Source organism: Colius striatus, chromosome 3, assembly GCF_028858725.1.
Source record: "Colius striatus isolate bColStr4 chromosome 3, bColStr4.1.hap1, whole genome shotgun sequence".
In the NCBI taxonomy this organism is placed as follows: Eukaryota; Metazoa; Chordata; class Aves; order Coliiformes; family Coliidae; genus Colius; species Colius striatus.
This window is the reverse complement of record NC_084761.1, coordinates 69,988,034-70,000,300: the sequence shown is the minus strand read 5'-3', so window position 1 is coordinate 70,000,300 and position 12,267 is coordinate 69,988,034. Positions and strand designations below refer to the sequence as shown.

The 12,267-nt window shown below is 37.4% G+C and overlaps 1 protein-coding gene across 15 annotated transcripts in view; it reads right to left on the bottom strand.

Moving 5' to 3' along the window:
* CLOCK (clock circadian regulator) overlaps positions 1-12,267 on the bottom strand; it is a 64,589-nt gene that overhangs the window by 15,755 nt on the left and 36,567 nt on the right. For all 15 annotated transcript variants that reach the window (XM_061991783.1, XM_061991782.1, XM_061991780.1 and 12 more), the window contains 7 exons: positions 11,897-11,988; positions 10,382-10,471; positions 8,635-8,755; positions 7,424-7,537; positions 5,327-5,445; positions 435-517; positions 107-213 (listed from right to left, as the gene is read on the bottom strand). In XM_061991783.1, the coding sequence (XP_061847767.1) occupies positions 107-213; positions 435-517; positions 5,327-5,445; positions 7,424-7,537; positions 8,635-8,755; positions 10,382-10,471; positions 11,897-11,988 (726 nt within the window). The remainder of the gene's footprint in view (positions 1-106; positions 214-434; positions 518-5,326; positions 5,446-7,423; positions 7,538-8,634; positions 8,756-10,381; positions 10,472-11,896; positions 11,989-12,267) is intronic.

The window sequence follows — 12,267 nt, the reverse complement described above, 5'->3', positions numbered from 1 at the left end:
AAAACACATCACAAAATTTCACTACAGCAGTTGTACGATTTAACCAACTTTAAACCAAACTTCTACAAAGCAAGCTTGCTGGTTTTAGCCACTTAGTTGTACTCACAATGCTCGTGACATTTTGCCAGATTATCTAGATCATCCACGTGATAGTAATCATAGCCTGACGTTCCCAGAACTTCAAAGGGAAGATAACCTATTATCGGAGGTGCCCTAATTAATACAAAATTCATGTCATTTTATTTTCACACCAAAAAGCCAAACAAAATTATTTCATTACATAATATTCTTGTTTACAGTACGCACTCTGAAAAACCTTAAAAATTAAACCCAACACAACCTACGAGCAGTTAATGCTGATTAGTGAGGTCTAAATATTATAGCCACCACTGCGATCCAGCTACTATTGCTGCTATACAGAGAAGGAATTGCACCTGTGATCCAAGAATAGGAACTTCCATTCTAAGCTATGTCTAGATGTGAACTCTTCATTGGGTTCTTCAACAGTGCACATTTCCTAAAAAGTAAAAAAATAAAAATCTCTCTCAAAACTGCTCTATTCTAATTCAGACACTGTTTCGAAATTCAGGCTTACCTAAAGTTAGTAGATAACGCCATAATAGTTATAATGTTATTTTTAGACCGCTTCAGTGTTTTTGATTGTTTAGATGTATAACACTGAGGTAGAATCCAATCTCAGCTGTGCCAGGCTGACACTCGGCTGATATAAATGGAATAACCCCAGTGTGAGATTAAACTCAAGTTCAGTATCTTACAAATACAGTAGTACAAGCAGAAACCAATAGTTCTCCAGTTACGCTTTTAACTTGGAACAAGCAAAAGAAGAGATGAAACCCTCCCACCAGACACAGCATATGCTTATAATAGGTAAAAACCAACATTAGCAAGACGGTCACATTATGAGTTTGAGAATGAGTCGTCTTTTTAGTGAATACAGAGTACTCTAAATGACTTTGGCTTGAAGGCGCAGACATGTACTAGAAATAGCACACTATTCCTATGTTTAGAACTTCTGAAAAGTAAGAGAATTCTTGTATTTCCACTAATGCAACAAATCCTGAAGGTATTCTGCACATCATTGTAAATGTATTCTACTCAGAGATATGTGCCTCAGCACACATCAGCCAATTTCTGTTGTCCCCTTTCAGAGAGGTAAAGATGTGCCACTAAGTCCTGTGCCTCACGCTGAGACAGTAAAGGAGTTAAGTACCCAAGTCTGCTTTTGCAAATTTCTCTAGTACTGCCTTTGAGGAAGAAAGATGGATGATGGAATACATGCACGCATACACACTCCTCCAAGAATTACAATAAAATCAGAGGTGAGTAAATCTCTTTTTTTTTGGACACTTGCACACATTTGTCACACTTGTAGGAGCTTGCAACAGTATTCCCACTGGCAGGAACAAAGTAGAATCTATTGATGGTCGGACAACACAACAGCTTCCTAAAGACTACAGCACGGGAGATCTAGCTGCACTGACATAATATTTATAACAGGTGAATATGTGGCCAGGTCAGCACACTGCTGCTCCATAACCATCTATGAATTTTATCTACAGCTAAAACAGTCCTACAGAAAAATACAGTACAAGACTGTTGCTCCTACAAATAGACCACCTTCATTTTCGCTCCTTCAGGACATGATACAAAAGTGTTCAAGTATGTATTTTGCAGGATTTCAAATAGAGACTTCTGAGTTTTCTTTCTATGAAAGAAAAAAGGAAACATTTCTAGGCAATGTTTTTTTCCTCATCTTCACTGGTGTAAAACCTCAAGACAATGACTAGGAAACGAGTAATATGATGGAGGTAATGAACAAAATCACTCTAAGCACCAAGTGATGACCCTTGGTGTGACTTCTAGTTAGCAAGAGTTAAGCTTGAGACCTGAAACTATCCCCTAAAACACAAACCTCATTTGCTTTCCTAAGATTACAGCATTTAATAAAGCACTGTTCATAGAAAAGTAAAAGAAATGACAGAGCAAGAAATGATAGAGAGAGACTTCTGATTCATTGTTTCTTTTAATCCAATTCTTTTGGCACAAGTCAAAAAAAAAAGTAAAAATAAGTGCAGCCAGTAAAATTACGGTGAAAACATTATTGTTAGAGAGCAGCTAGCAACAGGTTAGTATCTAATAACTCGGTGCATTTATATTAACGATATGCAGATATTCCACTGTAAAATACTCCTGGGCAGAAGCAACAAGGCATCTTGTTGAAGGTGTCAACAAGGCATCTAGAAAAGAAAGGACTTGCATTTGTAACAAAAAAATATTTTGGTAGAATCCCTTTGGCTACAATAATTCTGCCTTCTAGATAGGATTCAATCATTTAACAGACAAATGCAGGAACATTTTTTAAAGAACACTTAGAGCCAAATCCCTTCACTGGAAAGCAAAATTTAGAGCACTTTTTGTTACAAAAGTGGTGAGATAACAGGCGTTAAAAAAACATGAACTTTCAGAGATTATTCTCATGAATACTGTATATTCTTGAAAAATTACATCCAAGGTTCAAAAAAAAAAAATCCAGAATACTGTATTTTCTGAAATAAAGAGAAAACATGGCAGGTGAGCTAGTAGGTTCTACCTTAAATAAGGCGTTTCAGTACTAAAATACACATCTCATTACTGGCTCTGTCACATATCTGTTAGTAAAGACGTTATTGGAATGGCAAAGTTCCTGACATAACACTTACTTCACAGAATCACAGAATGGTGGGGGGGGTTGGAAGAGACCTCTAAAGATCATCTAGTCCAACCCCCTTCTCAAGCAGATCTGCCTAGATCAGGTCACTCAGGAATGCATCCAGGCAGATTTTGAAAACCTCCAGAGAAGGAGACTCCACACCCTCCCTGGGCAGCCTGTGCCAGGGCTCTCTCACCCTTAGAGTAAAGAAGTTTTTGCCCATTACCCCTCGTCCTATCACTGGACACTACAGAAAAAAAAGAATGCCCTATCCTCTTGACATACACCTTTTAAATACTTGTAAATATTACTGAGGTCACCTCTCAAATCTCCTCTAGGCTTAACAGTCCCAGTTCCTGCAGCCTTTCCTCATAAGGAAGATGCTCCAGTCCCCTGATCATCTTGGTGGCCCTGTGCTGGACTCTCTCCAGAAGCTCCCTGTCCCTCTTAAGCTGAAGAGCCCAGAACTGGACACAAGGCTCCTGATGAGGCCTCACCAGGACAGAGGAGAGGGGGAGCAGAACCTACCTCGACCTGGTGGCCATACTCTTCTCGATGCATCCCAGGATGCCATTGGCCTTCTTGGCTATGAGGGCACATTGCTGGCTCATATCTATCTTATTGGCAACCAGGACTCCCAGGTCCCTGTCTGCAGAGCTGCTCTCCAGCAGGTCAATCCCCAGCCTGTACTGTTTCATGGGGTTGTTCCTGCCCAGATGCAGGACTCTGCACTTGTCCTTGTTGAACCTCATGAGGTTTCTCTCTGCCCAACTCTCAAGTCAGTCGAGATCCCGCTGAATGGCAGCACAGCCTTCTGGGGAATCAGCCAGTCCTCCCAGTTTGGTGTCATCAGGGAACTTGCTGAGGGTACACTCTGTCCCCTTATCCAGGTCATTGATGAAGATCTTGAACAAGACTGGTCCCAGAACCAATCCCTGTGGAACTCCACTGGCCACAGGCCTCCAACTTGACTTGGCTCCATTGATAACCACCCTCTGGTCTCTGTCATTCAGCCAGCTTTCAATCCACTTCACCACCCACTCATCCAAGCCACACTGCCTGAGCTTTTTTTAATTTGCTAGAGGCGCACTGATGCCAGCCTCAATGATAACAGAAGGTTTCAAAAGAGTAGAAGCAATAATGGTCAGATTAAAAGTCTTCACTCTAACATTAGTCTTCACAGTAAGATTTCCCAGATGAACAGCACTAGTCAAACCCCTTGAAAGGATCTTACAATCTCTGTAACATGAAAGCTTCCTAGGCACTAAGGGCTACAAAGTTCAGATAGAGGAATGAATCTTTGGCCTGAGTAAAATCTGCAAGGCTTTCACCCTCAGGAGACTGAGACACCTGAAAGATGATTTGCTCCTCAACTTCCAAATGTCCTGTTCCAGAAGTATGAAACACAAACATTTTACTATAGTACATTCCAAACTGTCAGACTTGAAAAGACAAAAACGTTTTCAACTACTGCTGGGTTGGTCTTTTTTCGTCAAGTACTTCACAGGCAAAAATCACACATTTAACATCTCTACCAGCCATGGGCAGGAAGAACATTACTTAGACCCGTACGGGAAGAAAAGCGTCAGATGAAAGATTTCTGTGGCTTCAGGAAAAATAAACGACAAGCTCTCTCTGGCATGCAGTCTGCAGAGAATCAATTCCTATTCAGGCTGACAGAACTGAAGAAGTTTGTATGATTTCTGCACGGGCTCCCTGTCAAGCTTTCACAGTACAAAGTATATAGACCGTGTCTTCAGGGGCAACCACCAACATGCTTAAGTCAACACTGCAGTCAACTTATAGGCAGAATATTTAAATGTTCAGAGAGTTCTGCATGACAGACTCATAACCATGTACCATACACATGGCATTTCTTTACAATGGAATTGCAAGAAGAAATGTTAGACAGTAGACTATCCTGTACCTTAATACATTTGTATATAATTTATAATCTGAGTAACAATTACAGACTACCCTGTACTGTACCCTGAGTATTTATTTTGACTAGTTAAGTGAAGAATGGGATTATACCTAGTAAACTACAAATGTCATATACATCCAATTCTAAACTTGGAAAGATATCTTTACATAACATTAGCAGTTAAGAAAGCATTCTCTTTAAACAATCAAGTTACTGAATAATAGTCCTGAAACAAAAGAGTTCTATTACCTCAAACTCAACTCTCAGCTACTGACAAGTAACGTAATCTTTCATTAGCCCTACCTGGCTACCTGGTGCCAAACTACAGCAAGACCATCAGCAACATAAAATTCACATCCAAGTTTCCACTAAAACTACTAATTTCTCCAGTGAAAGTGGAATCTTTGAAGTTAAATTTGCTAAATTATATTCCTATGGACTTCTTCTAAATTTGTTTCTTGCATATGATTATTTTATGAGTATTTACAAATGGCATTCACCATAACTTCACTTGATGCTCTGGAAAAACACTTGTGAGTGAAGCAAGAAACACAAACACTTTCGGTTTCATCCAGTAAAATTCCTTATGGTTTTCATTTATAGTTTTTTAAATGCTCTGTGCATTCTCTCAGAAGTGTTCCTGTTCAGAGTACACTCCAAAACTACACAAAATTGATTTCACTTGTACATACCTTGATAAACTGAGGTGTAGCTAATCTAACTGTGGCTACAAAGCAAACTTTGTCTTCATATGAAGGCCGGTGAGATCGCTGAATAGTTCCTTCAAAACCATTGTGTGCTGAGTTGGGAACTGAGGGAACACAGAGAAGTGGTCAACATTGAATGCAATACAAGCATGGCAAAAAATGGCAGTAGTATCACAAGACAAATGACCCAATATTTATCTAAGGTGGTTTGCTTATAACTTAACATGCACCAAAGGAAAACATCACATAATATATACACATATATGTAGAGGAACAGTAGTTGTAGTTATGGGAAAACAACCATCAAGCAACTTTCTCAAAGAACTAAAATTACAGTTAATATGGTATTATCTGACAAACCACTTTTAGGGAACTAATCACTCCAATCCTTCTTGATAACAATTAAAAATTACTAAAATACACTTTCTTCAAAAATATCTTGACAATTTCACTTTTCCCAACATTTTCTTTTGAACTCTGAGGTAAGTATTTCTTTCCTAGGCTTCCATCACATTCAATGACACAAGCTGAAGACATCCTGAGTAACAGAATAATCAAAGGCACAACAATTATGCATGTGAAAGCACCAGGACACTGAGCTGAGAGCAAATGAAATCTGCTTACTGAATCAAGATGGATGGAATCATAAGGGGGCAAAGCATGGACTAGACATCAAAACAGATTAACCTTATCTGTCATTTCCAACAGATACCAATTTAGTTTCATCTTTAATAAGCTCTAATGATGGTGACTCCAAAACAGTGTCAGGCTTTTCCAAGCCTAACTGGTTTTAGTTCAACTCTAGATTAGAACTTCTACTGAAGTTTCTTCATGTAATTTAAGCTTTCAGCTCCTTGCTCTTTCAGTCAGAAAGAAAATAGGCAATTTTCTTCCTCTGTATCTTATCCATTCTCCTTTGTTATTCAGAGTTTAACATTAACATGTGCTTCCTTTACATGTTTGTGAGAACAGATTATGGTAACTACCAAAAGCCCAAGTCCTTCATTTGTTTGTGCTTTGTCCTCTTATCCACCCAGTGTAATAAAAGAAACAGAATTGATTTGATGCTCTTTCTGCTTGAAAAATCCACAACGGTTGCTATTTAATTCCTTGCGAGCTTCCTGAAGCTCACATACAGTGTAATTATTTGTTCTGGAACATTTCCCAATATTGAATTGCAATCAGTAAGTCTGCAGTTTCCCAACTCCTTCTCTTTCCAAGACTAGCACCATTATTTGGCCTTTTGAGGCCTGTTTCTCAAATATTACATACCAGCATTTGGCACTCAGATTCAGTCTGTCCCAGTTTTGTGAGAAAAAATACTGGCGTCACATAAAAACCCCATGGATTTATCTACAAGATGCTGGCTTTGGTATTTTTTATCTTTATGAAGATATATCGCTGACCACATGACACAACCTGTCTGGCTGACCAAATAAACATGCACTCAGGTAAATAATCAGCACAGGCTGGCCAAACACATTAGAGGCGTAGCACAGGGGAATAATATTAGTACATAGCTAATAAAAATAACTTTAATGCAAGGGAAAAGGAACTCAGTGAGGAAAACTGTACTGGCTCATCCACTCATCTGACCGGTAATTCCTGTCAGTGAAAGCTGAGAACTGAAATGCAGGAAAAACCTACATTTTACTTCCCAGCTCACTGTATAATGAGAATTCCAGGTACTCAGTACCACTGACAGACCTTCAAGCTACTTAGTCACCTGCTTAAGTATGGATTATGGATTAACTAAACTCAGGCCCCTTATTTTACAGTGTTTCTTTAAGTTTCCTTTACATTCCCTTAACAAATGTTTTATAAGATAATAATTTTCTATAATTTAAAGCATTTAGCATAGTTACTACATTTTCCATTCAAATACACAGACCTGTAACATCTGATAGCCAGTGTCTCTTCTTTTTCATTAAAACGATACAGAGGTGATATAACTCTGCTTCAAAGCTCTTCTTTCAAAAGACTGATTTCAGTTCATCATTAAGTTTTGCACAATGGTCCCAAGCCTGTTTAGCTGTGAAGCTACCTCAGTATTCCACTCTTATCATCATAGAAATTACTTACCATTATTCAAACACTTGAAATTTCCTATAAATTTTACATACTCGTATGTAGGTTGCTCTTTTGGATCTATTGTTCCTCGCAGCATATGGCAACAGAATTCTAGTTGATTTTTTGCTGAGAAAAGAATTAAAAAGTTAACGCTTGATGAAGTCCACAACCAGAATTAAGTGGAAAGTAGGAATAATTAAGCTGCATGCTTATTGAGATGCTTTAACTGTTGTGATTACAAATGGCTACAAACTCTTGCTTTTAACCAGCGTGACATTAACTACAGAAAACTCCTTTAGAATTTCTGCATGACGGGCCTGAATGCTAATGACAGAGAAACCCTGAAAATTACAGTTGTTTTAAAGATGCAGCTTCCCTAAACTTGCTTACTAAAACTTGCACTTCCAAAACCCATTAGGCTGCTACATTTTTATTCCTGTCAAATGCTACAACTCTCTAAATAGAAGCAATATAATCAAGGCCAACATTTCTAACACATGGGAAAGTCACAGAGCAAAATGCAATGCATTTACTCTTTGGGGCTGGGGGAAACCACAGAAAAGTGCTTCTGTTCTTCAGGGCTCAACCTTAAACAACCTGGAATAAAAGAACTGATCACATATGACACAAAGCAGGTGATTTCAAACACAACTACTCTACTGGTTTTATCTAGGATAGAGTTCATTTTCTTCATAGCAGCTGATACGGTGATGTGTTTTGGATTTGTGACTAAAATAGTATTGATAACACAGGGATGGTTTTGTTATTGTTGGCAGTGCTTGCATGGTGCAAAGGCCCGTTATGCTTCCCACCCTGCCATGCCAGTGAGTGGGCCAAGGGTGCACAAGAAGCTGGGAGAAGATGCAGCTGGGACAGATGACATTAGGAATATCCCGTATCATTTAACACTGTGCTCAGCAATAAAAGTTTACAGCATGTGCCTTTCCAAGTAACTGTTACACACGATGTGGCCATATGATCCTGGAAATGCCTGAACACCTGTCTGCTGATACGAAGTAGCAGATAAATTTATTGTCTTGCTTTGCTTTTGTATGTGGTGCTTGCTTTACCTATTAAACTGTCTTTATCTCAACCCACAAGTTTTCCTCACTTTTACCCTTCTGATTCTTTCATCCATCCCACTTTCTGCCATCCCACTGCAGGGAGTAAGTGGCTATGAGGGGCTGAGCTGCTACCAGGGTTAATGCACAACAACAACTTACATTTTAAGTACTCTGGTGTCAATGAATCACTTTCCAGCAGATGAGAAGATAATATTTTATACATTTCTGAATGTTCCCCCTCTGGGATAAAATTAAATACACTCTGATCCACAAGATCAGACTGAAAGAAAAAAGATTTAATAAGCATTAGTTTGATGCAGGATGCACAACCTTGCAAAGACTACTATTTCAATGCAAAACAATCCTACAGTTCAGAAGAACATTATTGACTCAACAAAGCCACCTGCTGGAAAACATGTGAATGTTGCACAAGAAAGAAATCTCACTTTGATCTGCCTTAATTTTGACACTGCAAATCTTTTAATGAAAAACACCACGAACACAGCAGATCATACATCCGTGGTAAAGCACAAGGGACGTGGTATTAACCTCCTCGGGATGCAACAGCTCCACAAAAAGGAGCATTTTAACTAGAAATTATATGGTGTTGTTCTAGGGCACTATAACTTGTCAGTGGCATTCAATACATTGAAATGATACCCTGGAACAAAAGACAGCCACTCCCTACATCATATATGTTATTATGTTACCAATAATTATATACAGTAACAAGTGATTTTATGAATACATTTTATAACTAGTTCTGCAACTACATACACAAAACTGGGAACAACAGAGATGAAGACAATAAAACTGAACAATTGATTATAAATGCATTTGATTAAGTGTTCAGAAAAGAAGGATCACAGAATGTATGTTTAGAATATATAAATCACACCTAAACCTCTGAGAACTTGGTAAATTCTACTTTAAAAAACGAAACAAAAAAAAAAATCACAATTAATTGTACTTTTTTCAAAATTCTCAGGCTGATATCATGCATACCTTAAGGGAATTTGTGTTTTAAATATGCACTTCAACTTTTACAAAATACTCCGATCACAGTAAACCAACTATCCTTTAACAATAACTTCTAGAAAAAACTATTTCCCTGTGAGAGTGAGGGAGTCCTGGCACAGGGAGGGTGTGGAGTCTCCTTCCTTGGAGGTCTTCAAGACACACCCGGGCACATTCCTGTGCGACTTGATCTAGGTGGACCTGCTTTAGTAGGGGGTGGTTGGACTAGATGATCTCTAAAGGTCCCTTCCAACCCCTACCATTCTATGATTCTATGAAAAGAACTCAATGTTTCACTCCTCAATTACTATGCAAAAATGCAAACAATTTGCCTTGCTCCAGAAAAATATGATTCAAAGGTAACTTTAAAAACGAGAATGTTAAATTTACCACTGAGCAATGCCACCAAAATTAAAGATGAGTGAGTATTACAAAACATGTTCTGAAAAGCACTATCAGCAGCAAGGTATTTCATGTAAGACTTCTTTGGCAAGCAAGGGGTAAAAATATAGTTTAAAAAAATTCCAAGGATATAGCTCTTCAACAATACTCTTCTGACTCATGTAGAGGCTGTGACAGGTGTGAACTCTAAAGAATCTCCTGCAGTCAAGCATGTTACTTCTGTTATGCTGATGAGAAAGTGATGCTACTCTAGCACTTCATAATCCTGCCTAAGAGTACCGACTGCACTCTGTATTTCCAAAGGAAATGTTTAATATACAAGACAGAGAGTTCATAGGAAGGAGTTGTGCTGAAGAAAAAGCAGAAGCATGTGAACAAAGCATACATCTGTTCTATACTGCCAAAAAGCCTAACAATTAATCAGTACTCAAAGCAGAATACCATCCATAGACAAGCTAATATGTTACTGAAAACAATTTGTACTTACTGGCAAATGTTCAAGTAAGGGAGTTATACTTTCAGACACATATATTATATTTCCATCTGTCATAATTGCTAAAAAAAACCCATCAAGAGCCTGAAATTAAACATAATGGGCAGTTAAATAAACAGAAACAGAGAACGTTAAAAATGTTAAGCTATATACAACACAGAAAATAATTTAGACTAGCTTTACTTTATTATAAAAATGAGAATGCTTTTCACTACTAAAACTTCCTAGTCTTGCTTTTACACTGTGAGCAATGTGACTCCTATACTCATCTGTTCTTAAAAAAAATCTGTGGTTTCAAAAGCAAGTCTATATACAGCTACCCACTGTTCCCCTCATCTCCCACTCTGTCTGCTACTTTTAATCCCATCATAATTTTAAAGTTCAGGAAAAAAAGAAGAAACATGAGTCAGAGATAAAAGAAAAGGTGTTAAAAGTAAGAGAAGAATGAGTAAAAGAAGTGGAGAAATAAATGAATTTTGGTATTTAAAATCTCAATATTCCCAATTTCAATAAAGGAAACTTGTAGAAAGATCTTACTGAGACTTGAAAACTGTGAAATATAGTTTTGATTGCTCTATCTTCTGCTTAATTATTTCCAGTGAACGTAACACAATTATCTTTTAGTTGAGTGGCATCAAACATAGAAACATGACAGAAATGTATTTCTAAAGAGGAAACTCGAAAGCTCATGTCTTTGAAAAAATTTCTTCTAGCTTTACAGTCGCTACTTTCAGACATGTCTTTTTTAAGAGGACTTGAGAAACGCCAACAAGAGCTACCAAAAAACCTTTAAAACCAGAAGCAACTACTTTGCTAACTTGTTGGAAAAAATATTCAAATTCACCACAGAGGATATTTTGAAAAAATTTTAAGTACAGAAAACTGGAACTTTTTACTTTTAAAATCTATTCCTCAAAGAAAAGACTTAACTATGGAATGAAATAAAAAATGTTTGTTCAACTGTTTAATGTTTTTTATTTAATTGGCATTATAATTGTTTCACTAACAAGATAGAGATGATTCATCCTCATTGCAAGGAAATTATAGCTTATATTGAAAGTTTATTTCTAGTAGTAATCCAACTGTTCAAGTAATCTTCTTTAGCAAAGTAGTACTCACATACCATTTTTGGAAAGCTTAACAAGCAAAGAAATTAAATACTATGTTGCTCACAAGCTACATGGATGTGTTGAACCTTTTTTTTATAATTCAGATTTTAATTTATGCATAACAATTCTTTATTTAACTAGTATCTTATGTCGACAATTTAAAATATCCACTTTGACAGTAAATATGTTCATTTGTGTACATGCTCTGCAATGTTTGAAGCAATTGAAAGTGCAAAGGAAAAAGTAGCTTGCATTACACTGCATACACAGGAATTTTGTATGCTTACCTCCACGAAAGTATACAGATAAAATTAAAAATTAAAATAAAAAGTTAAATGTCATAATTGAATGACTACCTGCAAGGAAATATTTTGCTCTCAGAAAAAACGAAATAACAAACCTCTAACATTAACTGTGTGAACTCTTCATTACTAAGGAATGTCGGTTTCCAGTCTTGTCGAATCTCACTGGCATCTGATTGTGCGGTAATTTCTACAATCAAACATATATAAAACATAAGCATTCACACTTCCAAAAGCCATTATTTTCCCACTAAGTTACATAAATAGAGTAGAAAATAGCAGGAGATTCCTCAGTCTCCTCTGTTGTTCATTCATTACATATAGATATTTTACGAGGAAAGGCTGTGGGAACTGGGGCTGTTTGGAGAAGAGGAGATTGAGGGGAGATCTTATTAACATTTATAAATATCTAAAGGATGGGTGTCAGGAGGTTGGGGCATCCCTTTCTTCTATAGTAGCTAGCAACAGG